General features: G+C 42.2%; 1 protein-coding gene across 3 annotated transcripts in view; it reads left to right on the forward strand.

Moving 5' to 3' along the window:
- The window catches only part of MAP1B (microtubule associated protein 1B), a 361,790-nt gene extending 341,983 nt beyond the window's left edge, over positions 1-19,807 (forward strand). For all 3 annotated transcript variants that reach the window (XM_029574634.1, XM_029574615.1, XM_029574624.1), the window contains exons 6-7: positions 15,670-15,908; positions 17,110-19,807. In XM_029574634.1, coding sequence (XP_029430494.1) covers positions 15,670-15,908; positions 17,110-17,265 — 395 coding nt within the window. In that variant the 3' untranslated portion in view covers positions 17,266-19,807. The remainder of the gene's footprint in view (positions 1-15,669; positions 15,909-17,109) is intronic.
- Positions 19,808-21,429: the final 1,622 nt, after the last annotated feature.

The following is a 21,429-nucleotide window of genomic DNA, read 5'->3' on the forward strand; positions in this document are numbered from 1 at the left end:
GGGCCACTTTGACATTCAAAGTGAGACATACGAACAGAACAGTGGTCTCTTGTGAAGATTTGATGATCTTCAGAGTGAGAAAACTCACTCAAAGATGAGATTTGTGCAATGTTCTCTCCACTTAGCTTGATGTTACCCAGGTAGAGAATCCATCAAGCTAGGTTGAGAGAACATTGCACAAATCTCATCTCTGAGTGAGTTTCTTTACTCCGAAGGTCATCAAATCTTCACAAGAGAGCACTGTTCTGTTTGTACGTCTCACTTTGAATGTCAAAGTGGCCCCTTACCCAAATCTGGATCTGGGACACAATTAAGATCACATCCCAAAATCACAACTCCACCCCCTAACTTGGAATATCCCGTCATGATATTTGTAAAAAAGGAGTGATCATATTGATTGGGTGCATACGTGGAAATCAGAATCACCTCCCTTCCGAAAAGAATTCTCTTCACTATAATAATTCTCCCCTCCACATCATTCCAAGAATCCAGGAATAAAAAAAGAGACCTGAGTATGTATTAAGATTGCTATCCCCTTTTTCTTGGTAGCTCCAGATGAATAAAAAACTTGGGAATAGCATCCCATACGCATCTCCCATTTAGACCTCCATCTATGGAAGAGAACCTTTTCACATTTAATTGGGGACCCCAAACCAGCTACATTCCAACCCATATAGCGGATTTACTTAGCCATGAGTTCTCATAAATGCTAAATTGCAAATAGAAGCACTCACATAATAAAATGGGTAATAATACTCTATGGAAACCCCAGCCAATAATAACAGTACATTAGAAAAGTTGTGAAAGTTATCACCACTTAGCACTGAAACAGATGATGATGGAAACCAAACATGAATGAAAACTTCACCTACCACTCTTCCTACCACCCGACCCTCCCTTCCCAACCATCTCCCAATTGTCATTCAGATAGCCCTGCTACTCCTCAGTAGAAGAGCCAGGATCACTAACATGTGACGTGCCCCAGGAGGAAGGTCAAACTCAACAACTGTCCCAGTTAATAAACACAGTCCTTCACCACTGCAAAATGAAAGGGTCACAAACCCAGGATTCTGTAGCAGCTGTGTCAAAAGTCCACCTTGCTGCATTGAATGCAGAAAGGCGAGTAGTACGCTACAATGTCTGCCGATCAGAAATTCAAAAATGGCGGCCTGAGCACAGCAGCACTGGGCATTTACCGCTGCTCTCAAGGCAATTTGGGGGACAAAAAAGAAAAGATAACAAGGGGACAGCCGCCCCAAAGAATAGAATACAACTAGTCTGTTCAATCATACTGAAATACCAGATTGTAGCCAACATGCCCTGTCTTGTTATCTTGCTTTTAAGTAGCAACTGAGAGCTCATCATAAAAATCTCACACACCAGCGACATCCATACAAAAGTGATTCTCAGGTAGACACCAGTTGCTCCACAAATTGTTTCACTTTGGTGGGGGAATCAATCACATATATTTTGCCGGTATGCCAGACCTGGAGTTTCCCTGGGTATTGTAGTGCAAATCATACTTGTTTAGCCGCCAGTTGGAAGCACACAGGGTGAATTCTTTTCTTTTAGAAGCCACTTTGGTGGAAAGATCTTGAAAGAATTTAATAGGAGAATTATGATAGTACAGTTGGGATATCTGACAAGAAGCAGACCAAATTCTCTGTTTATGATCGAAGTTCAGGAAACGAGCTATTACGACTCTCGGGTGAGAATCGCCATTTTTTCTAGCCCCCAACCTGTGTGCACACTCCACCACTAAAGCAGGAAGGAGTGACAGTAGGTTTAGCAGCTCTGGCAACCAAGTTGTTAAAACCAAACCTAGCTCGCTATCATCTACATCCTCAGGAAACCCCACAAAGCCTAAGTTATTGCGCCATGATCTGTTTTCCAGATCATTGATTTTCTCTTCTTGCGTTGCTACTAATTTCTTTAAATGTTCTTGCTGTTTCACATTGGCCATGGTATCATTCTTCATCGAGGACACGCAACATTCTAGCAACTCCATCCTAGGGTGAATTTCAGATAAGGAATTTGTCAGTTCAGATAATTGTTCCGATATAGATTCCAGCTTTACATTAAGGGCCGGATTTTAAAAGGGTTACGCGCATAAGGTACGCGTAGGCTCGACGGCGAGCGCAAGCCCCGGGACGCGCGTAAGTCCCGGGGCTTGCCTGGGGGGGGGCGTGTCTGGAGTGACGCAGCATTTTTGGGGCGTGTCCAGGGGTGTGTTTCCGGTTCGGGGGCGTGGCCGAGTGCCCGACATAGCGGCCTTTGTCAGGGCCTGCCGCGCCGGTGCACATAAGTTACTACTGCTCAGAGGCAGTAGTAACTTTTAAGATAAAGGTAGGGAGGGGGTTTAGATAGGGCCGGGGGGGGGGGGTTAGGTAGGGGAAGGGAGGGGAAGGTGCGGGGGGTTGAATGGAAAGTTCCCTCCGAGGCCGCTCCGAAATCGAAGTGGCCTCAGAGGGAACGGGCAGCGCGCGCAGGGCTCGGCGTGCACAAATGTGCACCCTCCTTGTGCGCCAACCCCGGATTTTATAAGATATGCACAGCTACGCGCGTATCTTATAAAATCCCGCATACTTTTGTTCGCGCCTGGTGTGCGAACAAAAGTACGCATGCGCGTAGATTTGTAAAATCTACCCCTAAGTGCTGCAGTGACCACTTGTGTGATTGCACTAACCACCGATTCATCTCGGAAACCCTGCTAGGCCTTGTCTGCCACCGCAGCCATTTTTGAGTCCCCAAGTTTTGCCTTTTCTTTGTCCCACCAGCATACCCGTTGGAGATTTCGACATATATGTGTCGATGCTCATGTGCTCTACAAGATATTATGTTTGCCAAAGCTTTTAAAAATAGATGTCGGCTAAGATGCTGCAGATTGGGGCAGGGACACCCGGAGCCTGCAAGGAATGCATCCTCACTGGAACATCACATCATTGGACCCCCTCTGTATTGGATTTTAGTAAGGAGATCTGAGAAGCTGAAGAACTAGGCAGCCATCTTCCTTGGTGCTGACCAGCGCCCCCCTTGAGGCTGAATTCTTGACAAAACAAATTTCAAAATAACATGCTTTTCTGGAAGAGAAATGTAGATGGTATTTTAATATTATGGAATAGCCACAAGAATGACCTTAGTGAATTTCATTATTTGCTAAATGAGAGAGAGATGGCAACCAGAAATTCCAGATGACATAGAGTAGTCCAAGCTCTACTAAATCATCCCTGGCGCTGCTTTGGAGGAACAAGGTTACCTGACAGGAGTCCATCACCTTACTGTGGCAGGAATTGATCCTGTAGCTGCCCTCCAGGTGATGCTTCAACCTCTTGCACAGAGGATGTGTCTCCAGGGCCATGTGCCCAGGAGGGAAGGGTTAGGACAGCTGTTATAGTGAGTGATTTGATAACTGGGTGGTTAGTGGGCCTGAGTATTGCTTGGTAACTTGCTTATCTGGTGTGAAGGTAGCAGATTTCATGCACCATCTAGATAAGATTTTAGAGCGTACTGAGGAGGAACTGACTATTATGGTACATTTGGGCATGAAGTATACAGGAAGGTGCAGGAGAGAGGTTCTGAGACAAAATTTAAGCTCTTAGGTAGGAAACAAATCCAGAACCTCCAGGACTGCATTCTCAGAAATGCTTTCTGTTCCATATACAGTACCCCAGAGTCAGGATGAGCTCCAGACTCTGAATGCCTGAATGAGACAATGGTGTTTGGAAGAGAGTTTTATATTTAAGAACTGGGGAACATTCTGGGGAAGGGGGGGGGGTGCTATGCTGACTTGATAGGATCCACCTTAATCAAGGTGGGACTATACTGCTGATGCTAACATATAAAAAGGAGATAGAGCAGCTTCTAAACTAGACTAGATACAGGCCGATACAGTACAGTGCGCTCTGGCGGAGTGCACTGTTAACCCACGATTGGATGCGCGTTTTCGACACGCTAGCTTTACCCCTTATTCAGTAAGGGGTAATAGCACGTCGAAAACGCACGTCCAAAGCCCCCGAACCTAATAGCGCACGCAACATGCAAATGCATGTTGATGGCCCTTTTAGGTATTCCCGCGCAATACAGTAAGTAAAATGTGCAGCCAAGCCGCACATTTTACTTTAAGAAATTAGTGCCTACCCAAAGATAGGCGTTAATTTCTGCCGGAGCCGGGGAAGTGCACAGAAAAGCAGTAAAAACTGCTTTTCTGTGTACCCTCTGACTTAATATCATGGCGATATTAAGCCGGAGGCCCCAAAAGTTAAACAAAAAGTAAAAATGAAAAAGAAAAAAAATTTTAAATGGGCCCGCAACTCGCGGGTTGAAAACCGGATGCTCAATTTTGCCGGCGTCTGGTTTCCGAACCCGTGGCTGTCAGCGGGTTTGAGAACTGACGCCTGCAAAATTGAGCGTCGGCTGTCAAACTCGCTGACAGCCGCTGCTCTTTTTGCCGCGGACCCTAATTTAAATAAATTAATTTACTGTATCGCGCGCACAGGAGAGTGCTCGTCTGCTCTCCTGCGATTTTTACTGTATCGGCCCGCATGAGAGAAAGCAGACAATTGTCAGAAGCACATGGTTCAAAGGGATGTATCTTCAAAGATATTTGCAAAACAGGGAAGTTAGAATTTCCTAGTAAAGAGGATATATTTAAGGCTGAAGTAGCCCAGACAGATGTAGACAGAGAACACTCATATGTAAATGATTCATACTGCCTTTATCATTTGTTAACAAGCAGATTGTGAATACAAAGAGACATAAAAAACATACTTTAAAATGTTTGTATGCGAATGTCAGAAGTCTGAGTAGTAAGACTGGTGAGTTAGAATGTATTGCATTATACCAGAATACAGACATTATAGGTATTTATTTATTTATTTATTTAGGGCTTTTTTATACTGACACTCATGATACCAATCATATCGTATCGGTTTACAATAAATAGTGGTGCAATAACATTAACATCAACATGAACAATAGGCGAAGAGAGAAAAAGTGAATGAAAGTTACAATAAAACAGGGGCACTTGAACTGGGAGGAGGAAAAGCCAGAGTCATGGCTAACATAGAAACAAATAATATTTAGTCTCAGAAATAAATAATATCTAGATATATACTTAGGACTATAATAATCACTTGTACTCAGGACTGAATATTATCAAATATATACATGATATCCTATACTTAGGGCTGTAGAATATCAAATGTTCCTGGCTAAATAGTATTAGTTCATAAAACTCAGGATTGATTAATAGGGATGTGAATCATGTCCTCGATCGTCTTAACGATCGATTTCGGCTGGGAGGGGGAGCGAATCGTATTGTTGCCGTTTGGGGGGGTAAAATATCGTGAAAAATTGTGAAAAATCGTGAAAAATCGAAAAATCGCAAAACCGGCACATTAAAACCCCCTAAAACCCACCCCGACCCTTTAAATTAAATCCCCCACCCTCCCGAACCCCCCCCAAATGACTTAAATAACCTGCGGGTCCAGCGGCGGTCCGGAACGGCAGCGGTCCGGAACGGGCTCCTGCTCCTGAATCTTGTTGTCTTCAGCCGGCGCCATTTTCCAAAATGGCGCTGAAAAATGGCGGCGGCCATAGACGAACACGATTGGATGGCAGGAGGTCCTTCCGGACCCCCGCTGGACTTTTGGCAAGTCTCGTGGGGGTCAGGAGGCCCCCCACAAGCTGGCCAAAAGTTCCTGGAGGTCCAGCGGGGGTCAGGGAGCGATTTCCCGCCGCGAATCGTTTCCGTACGGAAAATGGCGCCGGCAGGAGATCGACTGCAGGAGGTCGTTCAGCGAGGGTTCCGGCGCCTCGCTGAACAACCTTCTGCAGTCGATCTCCTGCCGGCGCCATTTTCCGTACGAAAACGATTCGCGGCGGGAAATCGCTCCCTGACCCCCGCTGGACCTCCAGGAACTTTTGGCCAGCTTGTGGGGGGCCTCCTGACCCCCACGAGACTTGCCAAAAGTCCAGCGGGGGTCCGGAAGGACCTCCTGCCGTCCAATCGTGTTCGTCTATGGCCGCCGCCATTTTTCGGCGCCATTTTGGAAAATGGCGCCGGCTGAAGACAACAAGATTCAGGAGCAGGAGCCCGTTCCGGACCGCTGCCGTTCCGGACCGCCGCTGGACCCGCAGGTTATTTAAGTCATTTGGGGGGGGGGGGTTCGGGAGGGTGGGGGATTTAATTTAAAGGGTCGGGGGTGGGTTTTAGGGGGTTTTAGTGTGCCGGCTCACGATTCTAACGATTTATAACGATAAATCATTAGAATCTCTATTGTATTGTGTTCCATAACGGTTTAAGACGATATTAAAATTATCGGACGATAATTTTAATCGTCCTAAAACGATTCACATCCCTACTGATTAATATAACGTCAGAAGCCATGTCAGGGATGGGGAAAGTCGACTGGCGGACCAAGGCGAGTTGTAGCAGTTGGGGAGGTCATAGATCAGGGAAGGCTTGTAGAAATAGCCAAGTCTTGAGTTTCTTTCTGAATGTCTGCGTGCAAGGTTCTTGTCTAAGGTCTGGGGGCATGTTATTCCAGATGGTTGGCGCTGCTGTCGAGAAGGCTCGATCTTTGGTGGATGAGAGGTGTGTGAATTTGGCTGGGGGGGGTGTGTAGTGTACCTTTGTATGCTTCTCTGATGGGTCTGGAAGAGAAGTGTAGTGTGAGTGGGTAGTGTAAATCGATGGGTGTTCTGTTGTAGATAGCTTTATGGATGATGGTGAGACACTTGTGTAGAATTCTGAAGTTTACTGGGAGCCAATGTAGGTTTTTCAGGATAGGTGTGATGTGGTCTCTTCTATTGGAGTTTGTTAAAATTCTGGCAGCCGAATTTTGTAGCGGGAAGGCCTAGCAGAATGGAATTGCAGTAATCTAATTTGGAGAATATAATGGCCTGGAGTACCGATCTGAAGTCTTGAAAATACAGTAGCGGTTTTAGTCTTTTTAGTACCTGAAGTTTGAAGAAGCAGTCTTTGGTTGTGTTGGTGATGAACTTTCTTAGATTTAGCTGGTTATCAATTATAACTCCGAGGTCTCTTGCTTGGTTGACCAGGGTGTTGGTGTGACTTGTGTGTAGGCTATCTTTGTGGTTGAGAGATATAAGGAGCATTTCTGTCTTGGACGTGTTGAGCACAAGGTTTAAGGTAGTAAGGAGGTCATTGATTACTTGGAGGCAGTTGTCCCAGAATTTCAGTGTTTTTGTGAGGGATTCGGTTATAGGGATCAGGATTTGGACATCGTCGGCGTAAAGATAGTGTTTGAGTTTAAGATTCGTAAGCAGCTGGCAAAGGGGGAGAAGGTATAGGTTGAATAGTGTAGGAGACAGAGAGGAGCCCTGTGGAACACCTCTTGTAGTGTTGATGAGCGGAGATTCCTTGTTGTTGATCTTTACTTTGTAGCCTCTGTTCATGAGAAAGGAGTCGAACCATTTGAAAGCTGTACCTGTTATCCCGATGTCCGAAAGTCATTTAAGGAGAGTGGAATGATTCACCGTGTCGAATGCTGCCGAGATGTTGAGGAGTATTAGCAGGAAGGAGTGCCCGGAGTCCATACCCATAATGAGATGGTCTGTGAGGGAGATGAGGAGGGATTCAGTGCTTAGAGCTTTGCGAAATCCATATTGCGATGAATGGAGAATGTTGTGATCTTCCAGGTATTCTGATAATTGGGTGTTGACTTTTTTTTCTATGATCTTTGCTAGAAAAGGTAGATTGGAAATAGGTCGGAAGTTGTTGGGTTCTCTAGGATCTAGATTTGCTTTCTTAAGAAGAGGTTTGAGGGTGGCAATTTTTAGGACGTCCTCCTTCCATCACATCACAGAGATGTGATGGAAGGAGGATAACCAATGGGACACTAATTGATTGGGTAAATGTAACATCAGGGCATGCTAGAGACATCAAATTCCTGGATGCAATAAACGACTGCTTCATGGAGCAATTGGTTCAGGAACCAACGAGAAAGGGAGCTATTTTAGATTTAATTCTTAGTGGAATGCAAGATTTGGTGAGAGAAGTAATGGTGGTGGGGCCACTTGGCAATAGTGATCATAGCATGATCAAATTTGAACTAATGACTGCAAGGGGGGGGGACAATATGTAAATCTATAGCTCTAAAACTAAATTTTCAAAAGGGAAACTGATAAAATGAGGAAAATAATTAGAAAAAAACCTGAAAGGTGCAGCTGCAAAAGTTAAAAGTGTACAACAGGCGTGGACATTCTTTAAAAATACAGTCTTAAAAGCGCAGTCCAGTTGTATTCCATGAATTAAGAAAAGTGGGAAGAAGGCAAAACAATCACCAGCATGGTTAAAAGGTAAGGTGAAAGGCTATTTTAGTGAAAAAAAATCCTTCAAAAGTTGAAAGGATCCATCTGAAGAAAATAGGAAAAAGCATAAGCATTGTCAAGTTAGGTGTAAAACATTGATAAGACAGGCGAAGAGAGAATTTGAAATGATGTTGGCCGTGGAGGCAAAAACTCATAATAAAAACTTTTTAAAATATATCCAAAGCAAGAAACCTTTGAGAGAGTTGGTTGGAACCTTACATGACCGAGGGATTAAAGGGCTCTTAGGAAAGATAAGGCCATTGCAGAAAGACTAAATTAATTCTTTCCTTCTGTGTTTACTAATGAGGATGTTCGGGAGATACCAGTTCTGGAGATGGTTTTCAAGGGTGATGTGTCAGACAAACTGAACCAAATCACTGTGAACCTGGAAGATGTAGTAGGCCAGATTGACAAGCTAAAGAGTAGCAAATGTCGCTGGAGGTGGATCCTTGGCCTGGTGCAGGATTGGTACGGCCCTCTGGTCGGACCCAGAGAGTGCCTGCCACCAGGAGGAGGAGCACACGAGGAGACAGAAGCTAACTGAAACTTCACCAATAATAGTCCGGGATTTCCGCAGGATAAGCCCTTGGGTATCCGGACCGCCTGGACTTAGGTGGGCCTCTGGTGGTCTCCCAGAGAGATAGCGGAGGGGTGTGCCCACCACGAACAAGGGTGCGCGGCTGATGCAGAATGAATGGACTAGACCTGAACTGGAAGCTCTGGAAACTTCAGGGAGGTAGCAGTACAGGGAGATTCTCCAGGCGAGACAGGCAGCGCCTGTGGGTCTAGTCAAGTGGAAGCCGCAGTGAGTTTCCAAGCAGGTTGGTCTAGTAGTCACAGTAGGCCAGAAGAGAGTGTCCGAGTGAAGTGCAAGGGTCAGAGCCAGAGTATCAGTCCAGGAATAGTCAGCCAAAGCAAGGGTCAATACCAGGGTCAGTTCCAGATGGCAGATGGGAGAATGGTCAGGCAGGCAGTGGTCAGTTCCAGGCGGCAGACAGAAGAATGGCCATTTAAAGGTCCAAGCATGGAAAACCGGGAGTTCCGTGCGCACGCACGCTTAGGGGCAAACCCGACACCATCGTGGATGCTGAGCCTCGGCATGAGGAGCCGGGAGAGGTAGTGGACCTTGAAGGTCCAGGAGAAGCTGCAGGACGCTGTGGATGCTGGGAGCTGGTGGCGGCAGTGAGGCCGGTGTTCGTGGAGGGCCGCGCAAGGTGAGCAGCAGAGGGCACAACAGCATATCACCTGGACTGGATGGTATGCACCCCAGGGTTCTGAAGGAACTGAAAAATGAAATTTCAGATCTATTAGTCAAAATTTGTAACCTATCATTAAAATCATCCATTGTACAGAAGATTGCAGGCTGGCCAATGTAACCCCAATATTTAAAAAGGACTCCAGGAGCGATCCAGAAAACTATATAGTGAGCCTGACTTCAGTGCTGGGAAAAATAGTGGAAACTATTGTAAAGATCAAATTCACTGAGCATATAGAAAGACATCATTTAATAGAACACAGTCAGCATGGATTTACCCAAGGCAAGTCTTGCCTCACAAATCTGCTTCATTTTTTTTTGAAGGTGTTAATAAATATGTGGATAAAGGTGAGCCAGTAGATGTAGTGTATTTGGATTTTCAGAAGGCATTTGACAAAGTCCCTCATGAGATGCTTCTAAGGAAACTAAAAAGTCATGGGATAGGAGGCAATGTCCTTTTGTGGATTACAAATTGGTTGAAAGAAAGGAAACGGAAAGTAGGATTAAATGGTCAATTTTCTCAGTGGAAAAGGGTAAACAGTGGAGTGCCTCAGGGATCTGTACTTTGACCTGTGCTATTCAATATATTTATAAATGATCTGGTAATCAAATTTGCATATGATACAAAATTATTTAGAGTAGTTAAATCACAAGTGGATTGTGATAAATTGCAGGAGGACCTTGCGAGACTAGAAGACTGGGCATCCAAATGGCAGATGAAATTTAATGTGGACAAGTGCAAGGTGATGCATATAGGGAAAAATAATCCATGCTGTAGTTATATGATGTTGGGCTCTATATTAGGAACTACAAACCAGGAAAAAGATCTAGTGGGTAATACATTGAAATTGTTAACTCAGTGTGCTGCAGCATTTAAAAAAAGCAATCAGAATGTTAGGAATTATTAGGAAGGGAATGGTGAATAAAAAGGAATATGTCATAATGCCTCTGCATTGCTCCATGGTGAGACCGCACCTGGAGTACTGTGTACAATTCTGGTCACCACATCTCAAAAAAGATATAGTTGCGATGGAGAAGGTACAGAGAAGGGCAACCAAAATGATAAAGTGGATGGAAGAGCTCCCCTATGAAGAAAAGCTAAAGAGGTTAGGGCTGTTTAGCTTGGAGAAGAGACGGCTGAGAGGGGATATGCTAGAGGTCTTTAAAATCATGAGAGGTCTAGAAGGGGTAAATGTGAATCGGTTATTTACTCTTTTGGATAATAGAAGTACGAGGAGGTACTCTATGAAGTTAGCAAGTAGCACATTTAATCGGAGAAAATTCTTTTTCAGTCAACGCATAATTAAGCTTCTGAATTTGTTGCTAGAGGATGTTCTGAAGGAACTAAAAAATGAAATTTCAGACCTGTTAGTAAAAATTTGTAACCTATCATTAAAATCATCCATTGTACCTGAAGACTGGAGGGTGGCTAATGTAACCAATATTTTAAAAGGGCTCCAGGGGAGATCCGGGAAACTACAGACCGGTTAGCCTGACTTCAGTGCCAGGAAAAATAGTGGAAAATGTTCTAAACATCAAAATCACAGAACATATAGAAAGACATGGTTTAATGGAACAAAGTCAGCATGGCTTTACCCAAGGCAAGGCTTGCCTCACAAATCTGCTTCACTTTTTTGAAGAAGTTAAAAACATGTGGATAAAGGTGTTGCGTTCATGCTTCTCGCCCCTCGCTCCACTCTCTCTACCTTGGGAGTGACTCCTTTCGGCTCTGACGGACAGATGCAGCCGCGGCTTCTCCCTGCCTCTTAGTCCCGGTGTCCCTGGGCTGGCTTGACGCTACGGATCCGCCATGTTCCTGATGATGTAAGGGCGCACGCTCCAGACTTTGTACTAGCAAGGACGCGAACCTCAGGTGCGTCCCCCCCATAGTGACGTCATCCATTTCCACTTTAAAAGGTCTTTGTTTGCTAACCTCTAACGAATTAGCAAGGGACTCCAACAGGACTTGCTTCGGCAGTCCACGATACTTGCAACAACGATCCGAGTCAGCCAGGGGAATCCTTCTCCACTGGTCGGCCTTTTCAAACTTACCAAGAGTACCCGCTCCATGGGGACTCTGCTCTCTCTTCTTGATTTCAGATTGCCGGAATACTCAGAAGACTCCTCATTGCCTGGAAGCGATCGCGGACGTGAACACAGTGAGTTCTGTTGTAGATAGGAATCGGTACTCGCTCCACGAAGGCCTACATTCCTATAGCTCTGAAGACTCCCTTCCGTCCAAGATGCTAACGCAGGTATGGAGAGCGAGAGTTACATTGGCAAGATTGCCCATGTTCCTCGAATCCTTTACACTCTCTTCTACGCTTCTATTCTAGAAGCCATTTCATACACAGCTATTGTCAGTTCTTATTACAGACTGTTTATGGGAACCAGTGCTCGCCTACGGCGCCTGTTCCTGAATGTACTGAAGACTCTCTGTGGCATAGAGACCCCTTCAAAATGTAGGGGTCCCAAACTTAGGAATTCAAAACTTAAGCACACAACCCTGTGCTTGATGAGCGCCCAAAAATTGAGCGCCCTCAATGCAGCCCAAATTGTGCATACACTTTTTGGATGCACAATCTGGACATACAGCCGGACGCACTTGCACAAAATGACGGTCCTAAAGAGGGCAGCCTAATGCGCAGAAAAACAACGCCATGGCCTACTATGCAGCACACAGAGAAAAGCCTAAGAGCGGGGCTTTGCCCAAATGTGCTGCTCAACCCGCCAGGCTGCCCATGTCCCTTGACATCCCTCGGGGACAGGAACACACGTTGTATCAGCGTGCCAAGAATGGAAACTGAACGAAAGAAGAAGCCCTTCAAAAAACCCTCCTTCTCTGTTCTCTGCTTCTTTTTTTTTTTTTTTTTTTAAAGCTTTACCTGAGCTCAGCCCAACCCGGCTGAGTACAGAGATGGTCTCCGGCTTCGGGGGAAGAGGGTATTTGCCGTCACTGCTGTGCTTGGTGTCCTGCACCCGCTGAGGGACAATGGAAATCACCTCAGGAATTCTCAACTGGGGGAGGGACCATTTGGTATCACTGCAGGAGAGCGGGGCAAATTAAATTTCCTTCTTTCTTTCTCCTTCTAAAACTTGAAGCAATCCCCAGTAAGGAGATGCATGTCCACATCTACCGGAAACAGAGAATACTGGCAGGCTGATGTCACTGCAGGAGAATATATACTGTGATGTGGCTTTGCTCTGTCTCCATCTGCTGATAGAGGTGCATAACCCACTGGTTCTGAATTAAACTGTCTGGACGCTAAGAAAAGAACAGTTATTTACCCTTTCAAATAATACTAAAATGAGAAGGCACTTATTTATTTATTTATTTGAAACTTTTATATACCGGCATTAGTATGCAAACATCATACCGGTTCACATTGTAACTAATAGGCTGAAAGTACAATCAACAGGGAGGGGAAACTGGGAGGAGTATACATAGAGCAGAAGGCATTGAGAATTAAAGCGTTAAAAACTGTAACAGGCTATTTACAAGGTCTATATATAAAGGCTTAAGTGTAACAGGCTAATTACAAGAGACTATATACATATGGGTTCAATTTAGGAGGGGGCTGTTAAAGGAGAGGAGGGGGGAAAATTAATCTGGGTAGGCTTGTCGGAAGAGCCACGTTTTGAGTTTTTTTCTGAACTTGGAGTAGCATGGCTCAAGTCTGAGTGTGGTGGGGAGGGCGTTCCATTGTTTGGGGCCTGCAATGGAGAGAGCGCGGTCCCTTGTAGTGGAGAGGTGGGCTTTTTTTAAAGGGGGAATAGAGAGGGTGCCTTTGTTGACGGATCGAATGGGTCGTTCAGAGCGTATGGGACAAAAGGGTTCATCAAGCCAGTTTGAGTTGTAGGAGTGGATGGATTTGTGTACTATGGTTAAGATTAACAACCAGTAGCTTCAAAATAGATCATAGAAAGTACTTTTCACTTACAGGTGAATTTTAAAAGGTCGGCACATGCCAAAATTAGGAGATACACATACAGGTAGGGCCAACACAGACCGAGTAGATTCTAAAAGCCATCTGTGTACGTGCGTACCTCCCGCCATATGCATAAATTAAAAGTTCCGAAAAAGGGGTGTGGCATGGGTGTGATCTAGGTGGTGCATGGGCGTTCCTGGATGTCACCTTGAAATTTGCCTATAAATACTTATGCACACAGGCGCGCACTGCGGTCCCCTGCTGTGTAACTTTACTTCTGCTATGGGTGGCGTGAAAGTCATAAAACAAAAAAACTAAACACATTAGCGAGGTTTTAAGGGTAGGGGCTAAGAGGGTAGAAGGGAGGCTATTAAACTAGGGGGGTTTGGAAGTCCTATTCCTTACTTGGGAGAACTGGAAATGAACTAGTAAAACTGGTAATGGTGTTAGCATTGTCTTTTAAAATCCCACTTACGCGATAGAAGTGGCATTTGCACACATAGGCGCACATCCACTTAAAATTGCATGCACACGTGTGCATTCAGGTTATTTTATACCATGAGTGCATATATGTGCATATGTTATACAATGGCCATTTCCTTGGGTGTGGGCCGACGAACACATGCACCTGTTTACAATTTACAGTCTTAGTGCACTATCAAGTTGTAGAATCTGTTGCCAGAGGACATGGTCAAGGTGAATAGCATAGTGGGGTTTGAAAGAGGTCTGGACATGTTCCTGGAGGAAAAGTCCATAACACATTATTAGCCAGGTAGACTAAAGAAGGCTATTGCTATCCCTGGGAGTGAGAAAAAGGAAATAGATCTACTTTATGGGATCTGCCAGATACTTGCCACTTGTCTTGGCCACTATCAGAGATGGGATGCTGGGCTTGATGAACCTTGGTTTGACCCAGCATGGCAATTCTTATATTCACTTAGATCTATACAATTAAAATGAACACATTACCCCAGTTTTATTCAACTTGCACTAGCTTCCCATTTAATGGTGCATTCAATACAAACTAGCTTCAATTATTCATACTTTATTACACCATCACATTTCCCCTTATATAAACACAACTAACTCTTAAAACATACATACTCAGCCGTTCCCTCCATTCATCCAGCCAGCAGCTACTGGAGATTCCATCCCATAGATTAGCTAGACTTGACTCAACAAGAAAGAGCATTTTCTATCTCCGGCCCCTCGCTATGGAACTCACTTCCTTTTGTAGCTATGAATACTTTCCTATTTAATACTGCATTTAAATATCTGATACAGGAACAGGCCTCTTAACAAAATCTTCCACCAAAATGTATCCAGCATACCAATATTATTAGATTCTGTTTTTGTCAATTACTTTGTTTTATTGTTGGGTTTTTTTTACCTTTTTTATTATGTATGTACTATTGTAACCCACCCTGAAATGGGGAGGGAGTGGGCTATAAGCAATTTTAAATAAATAAAATCCTATTTTAACCACATTAATTTAAGAATATGACCCCCTTTTCTTTTCTTTCTTCAAAAATACTTTTGAAGTAAGATAAACCTGTGATGAGAAAAGATATATGAATATGCTAATTCTACGGTCTGTCTTATTGTAAAGAATATAATCCAGGGTCATTAATGCTTATGTAATTATTCCTGGATATTTTTTTGCCTGTTAGAAAACTTGATGAATTCAACCTAACCTATGGGTGATGAATGGTGAGCAGAAAGGGCTTCACTTCATTAACACTATTATACAGTATTCACCAATATTGTAAAACTTTATTAAACTGAACAAACTTGATTCAAACCTTCTAGGACATGAGGAAGAAATGAATTTGGTGTTAAAGACTGAATCAGTCAATCAGATTGTGCAATTCTGCCTTTTCTAGTAAATTAAGTTCCCCCACACAGCTGATATGCAGGTATACACACAATTTGCATCAGATCCTAGGTTTTAGTTTTGTTTTTTTTTAACATGACAATTTGGATAATATGAGGCTTTTGTTGGTCATTAATCACTTTTATTCTGAAGCACTCAATAAAATGCAATATTACCATCCTGATTACATCCCCCTGGCCTTACAGTTGTAGTTATAATGATTTGTTTGTAGCTCTAAGAAAATGGATTTGGCTAATATGCTCATTTTTCTTCCAAAGGAACCGGAGCTAGTAAACCAGCAAAATCGACAGCTGTGCCTCCAGGACCTCCTGTGTATTTGGACCTGGTATACATTCCCAATCACAGTAACTGCAAGAACGTTGATATTGAGTTTTTTAAGAGGGTGAGGTCATCTTACTACGTGGTGAGTGGGAATGATGCGGCTGCTAATGAACCAAGCAGGGCGGTCCTGGACTCCCTATTAGAAGGAAAGGCTCAGTGGGGAAGCAATATGCAGGTATGCTATGGGACTCCTTTTCATTTCATGACACAATAAAATGCAGGTTTAAGGAAAAGTTGAAAGAACCAAGAGTTCTTATTCAAATGTAAATTACAATGTAACATGGCACAGGGACTCCAGTAGCTTGACTAATGTTGAAAGCCTCTGTAAACTATTTTAGATTTTAGACTTCTCTTGATTTCCAGTCACCGCCAAACCATGTTCTATTAGATACTAAGCATATGGACCGAAGAGAAACAGTTTTTTTCAGAAACAAAAATTTAGATTGTAGTGGGAATAATCCTCATTTAGGTTTGATACAGCTGATGATTTTCAGGAAGTAGCATGAGGCAACATCTTTCCTTCGTACAGCAGGATTTAACACTCACATTTTGGAAGTAAATAAATTACATGTATCTAGATTTTGAAGGATTCTTTTCTTTATAGAAGTTGCATTAATAAGATCCTAGTATGTAAGGAAAAAAGCACACATTTTAGAAGTTAATTTAAATTAGCCTCATTACTGCTAGCGGTTTTCTTTTGGACACTGATATGACACAGTTTTTTTTAGAAAACCTCCAATTCATCAGAGAGAAAAACTAAAGCTGGTTTTGCACATTCATTTAAAACATTAAACCTTAAGAATAATTGTTTAGCAGTATACATAATTTTTTATTTAGATTTGATGTTGTTCATGGATCCTGTCAAATTGATTTCAATTCAAATTCAATTGGAGAAGACAAATATGCAAAAATTAGACTATGGGTTTTGGTGCTTTACAGTCGGGGTGATGGATTCAAATGCATGTTCTTATTCTTAGCATATTTGAGGCTTGTGACGTGATATTAAAATAAATCTCATGCAAGAAAAATATATGTAAAAAAATGCTACATAGTATTACCTCATCGTCTCTAGAGGCTACTGAATTTCACATTATGTAGCCTGGATCTACTTTGATTCCTTTCTCAAGCTACTTTTCAAGAGACCCCCAATTAATGGGAAAAGATGGCTTTGATGACTAAAGGTGTTTCAACAATTTTTCATATAGTTTTCCAAAATTTCAAAACAGAGATACACATGAACATGCAAAATGGATTGGAATTTCATCTGTGCATAGTTTTTTTATTCTTCTTCCTTTGGTGAAAGCTTTCCAAACTTTTATTAGTATTTCAGCAGTTTCTAGGCTGACATCTTTTCTTTTTGTTGTGTCATGTTACAGGTGACACTCATTCCAACCCATGACTCAGAAGTGATGAGGGACTGGTACCAAGAGACTCATGAGAAACAGCAGGACCTCAACATCATGGTGTTAGCCAGCAGCAGCACGGTCGTTATGCAAGATGAATCTTTCCCTGCATGCAAGATTGAACTGTAAAATCAGGACCATATACCCACAACATCAAACTTTTGTTTCCAAAACTTCTTCAGTTTGAAAATGCCTTTTCTAAAAATGAAGTCTAATTCAACTGCTGAAATACCTGCCAAATGCTCTACTGTTTCATGGTGATGCAAGTCACTTGTACCTGTTTCAGTCTCTGCTCATTGCTAAGGCAAATAACAGTATTCTCATAAGGTTCTTCACATTACTGCAACATTACAGATTAGAGATCCAGCTTCATTTTAGTTGGATGTTTGGAAACCATGCACTAAAAAATCCAACTGACTTTGGCCAGCATTTTGCCCTTGACAGAAGAGAGCGAGAGAGAGAGGGGAAAGGAAAGACATCTAAAAGATCATTAGACTTGCAGCAATAGATGTGCTGTTTAATTATGCTGTTACATACATAGCAAGCCAATTTTTTTTTTAATTAGTCTGAATTAGTTTAGTGGAGCTTTCATTTAATAAAGTGGACCTTAGATTTTAAGATATTAAGCATTAACCATCGTGCATAATGGCATAACCTGCAGTAGTAATTAAAAACTGAACATGCAAAATGGTTTAAAAGCCATTTAGAAACCTAAAACATTCTAATGTGCAAACAAATGTTGGACTGAGGCATGTTCCCAGTAAAAATCCATTCTGTGTTCTCAAAACTAACAAGTCCTGCATGCTTAAACATCCAAATTGCGATACAATTTACTGAAGCAAGATACCAAAGCAGTCGGGACGGAGTACATACGGTGAACAATTTGCCTTAGAAAGTGACTTGAATGTACAAAGATACTCAATGCACTTATTTTTTAGTGTGAGACAGCTAATGTATGAAGTAACTGTATAGGAATATACACTACAGTAAGGGAATGTATGTGTCCCCATGTGTGGTAATGGCAGCTTATCTGATTGGTCCAATGGTCTCCTGCTACAAAACAGCTTGATTGGATACTCCATCAGCCAGTGCACCTGAATAGCTTAAATTATGACAGCAATGCTTGAAAGCTTCTTTTGCACCAGCATGAGCAAGAATGAAGTGCTGTTAAGTTATGAGAAATGAAAAACTTAATGGAAAGTACTGTATGTTGGAAAGGTTTTCAGTGATTCTGTGTTTACCCTTGTGTGTGTCATATTTTGTTTTACTCATTGAGTTAGGAGTGAAAATGTACAGGAGATTTTTTTTTTTAATCTATAAGTGAACTTTTACTAGGTACTTTTGAGCAAATGGTTTTGTTTACAGGGGACAGCAAAGTTTCCATTTTGAATAATGATAATTTTTTTTTAGTAGTTTTATAATACATGTATTATGAATGACATAATACTTCTTGAAGATCTGAATAGAACGATGTGCAGCACTATGGTAGTGCATTTATTTGTAATATTTAAAGTCTCATTTGCTAAGGGCTGGCTTCAACCCTTGTTGCACAGTCATATGCAAGGGATAAATGCACTGGACCAGCCCCCATCAGAATGGCTGAGGCAGGCTTTCCTGCTGTGCAAACCATAGATAAATGGTTGCTGATTGGCTGCAGAACAAATATGAATTAAGCTGAAAAGGTTTTACCCCATTCTGTGCATGGGGAGAAAAACTTTGGTGTGTATGATTCAGCAAGAGATGTTTCACTAGGCATAGAATGGGAGAATCCCCCTGATGAATCAGAACATAACTGAAAGATATCTTAGCTGCCAAGAATCTTGGAAGAGGGCTTAATTTTGTTCAGTTTTTGGAAGCAATGAAAATTAATTGACTAGTCTTGGTTATACCTAGGCTTCAAATGTCTCCCTAGTTCTTCCAAATATGTGAGTAAAACTTAAGACAAATAGTTCTATTTGTATTAAAACATAAACAGCAGCAGCATCTATTTACATGTTAAACATCAAAGACATCCTTGCAAATTGCAGAGCACCCCCATTGTTTAAGACCCTTAAGGCTGTATGTGTTGGATTTTAATCTTAATCTTGGGAACTGATAAGAGACCATCACTACAGTACAGTTAAATTTACAAAAAGATTACAATTTTCTATTGCAAGTTTAAGCACTGGCAAAAATATGTGGGTGGGGTTTATTAGATCCCCTTATGAGGTTGCATCAGAACAATCCAAAAAAGACAGGGTAAGAATAATAATAGGTCATCTTGATATGCTTTCTGATTGTGTTCCACTAAACCCTGTCCAGCAGGATAACAGGTGGACTACAAGGTTGCAATTAAGAATCAGCCTTTTCACATTCCTGTAGTTTTGAACAAATTGAATCTTGTGGTATTCTGTACTAATTAAATTGTAGTTTCCGCTAGAAATAGAGAATAGTGCTCTCATTTCATTTTAAATATTTTAAATTGATTGTCAGATCATTTTACTTTTGAGTTCCTGATTATTTGCACTAACTATAATGTGCATTTTTGTACTGCCCTTTAAAGTATGGACTTGGTCCATTTAATACTGTGAATTATCAACATTGTGAAATATTTAGACTTTTTTTTTTAAATGTTATTTTATTTTTGTTAGACACATTTAGCTATGATATTTATTGCTTCACTTACCTAAGTTGGCATAGCATTCAACCGCTGGATTCACAAATCAAGGTTACACACAATTTTGTCTTACTGGTTACACTAACTTGACTCATTTACATAGCTTTACAAATGCTGTTTCTGCATCAGTTGATTTTTTTTTACTGTTGTGGCAGCATGTAGGTACGATTCAAGACTATTCTGAAAGGAGAAAAAGTTTCTCATCATTCTTTCACGAAGCAGCGGTCACTTAACACTTCAGTTTCATAGAAAGTACTAAATGTAATCTCTTTACCTGACATGCCACTTTCTCTTTTTTGCAGACACATTTTCAGGTCAAATAAGCATTGCAGTTCTAAAATGTTTGCTTGCCAGAAAACAGAAACAGAATGCATGCACTTATCCTTTCAGATGACCTGATTTTATTATTATTTTTTTTAATATGGGGAAGTCTGATACCAGTCAGGCTCCAGAATTTAGGCAATGTATCAGGATGCCCTGTTCTAAGTGTCTCATTGCTTTCCACACCGGAATTCAGTCAAACCACTTGCGCTTTGGAAATAGAAAATAGTTTCTGCCTCACATATTCTTTGTCATGCCTTGTGTGCTAGAACTGGTTAAAGGAGGGAGTGGAGGGGGTGGGGGGGGGGGAGGATAACTTTTAGAGTGACCTTAAGCATGAGCAACACAAAGAAACTTCTTGGAATCAATCACACAATGATATTCTAAAAGTGAGAAGATACACCCCAGCAATAGCATGATCTTTCACCTGTCAGCGCTCTCCATTATAACAACCCAAAATAAGTGTCACATAGAGGTTTAACATCACAAGCAGCTTAACTTGCATTTAATGCCTTTTCTGCTTGTTGCTGATTATCTTACACATGACTTTCAGTTACAAACAGCGGCTTTTATTCACTGGCGGTAGACGGAAAAGATTTGGGCTGCCATGCGGGAGACCCAAGTGTGATTCTTGAGACTGACCTCAGTCCTTGGACTGACTGGAGCTGGGAGTACTGTGGAGGCAGTAGTCACCACATCGGGGTTAAGGCCAATGCATGATGATGTCACCTATTGACCAGGCTCGGAATGCCACTGTTCCAGGTGCCAGAGAAATCTGCAGTCTGTGACCCTTGACTTAGGACTGTCGCTAAAATGGCTGGACTAGTTAGGAGAATGCGAGATTATGAAATGGGATATCATTTTTTTTGTAGTTATGATTTTGCGAATGACAGCTCATAGCCCAGTAGAAGTCATCTGCCTGAGCTGGAAGCCAAGAGGAGCAGAAACAAACTACTAGGGGCTCCTCCTCCAAAAAATAAAATTGTTGATTGGGACCCAAAATTAGTTCATTATAGTCAGACAGATATGAGTCTTCAGCATACACTATATATACATGCATGGAGCTGCACAGATTTCTAGCAAACAATTTGATAGTGATTATGCTGCTGACTGATGATGAGTATAGAGAGCCCAGTTTAAATATAGGACATGAACTAATGGTTATAGCCTTTTTGACTGCAACTTTTATGGTAGTGCTCCTGAAGAGAAAAACACTGATGAACATGTTAGAAACCTAGGAGTGGGTACAACTGAATTGACATTGTGAATTTTTAATGCCCAGAGATCACGAATAATACCTGACAGGAAATTACATT

This window comes from Rhinatrema bivittatum, chromosome 1, assembly GCF_901001135.1.
Source record: "Rhinatrema bivittatum chromosome 1, aRhiBiv1.1, whole genome shotgun sequence".
Taxonomy (NCBI): Eukaryota; Metazoa; Chordata; class Amphibia; order Gymnophiona; family Rhinatrematidae; genus Rhinatrema; species Rhinatrema bivittatum.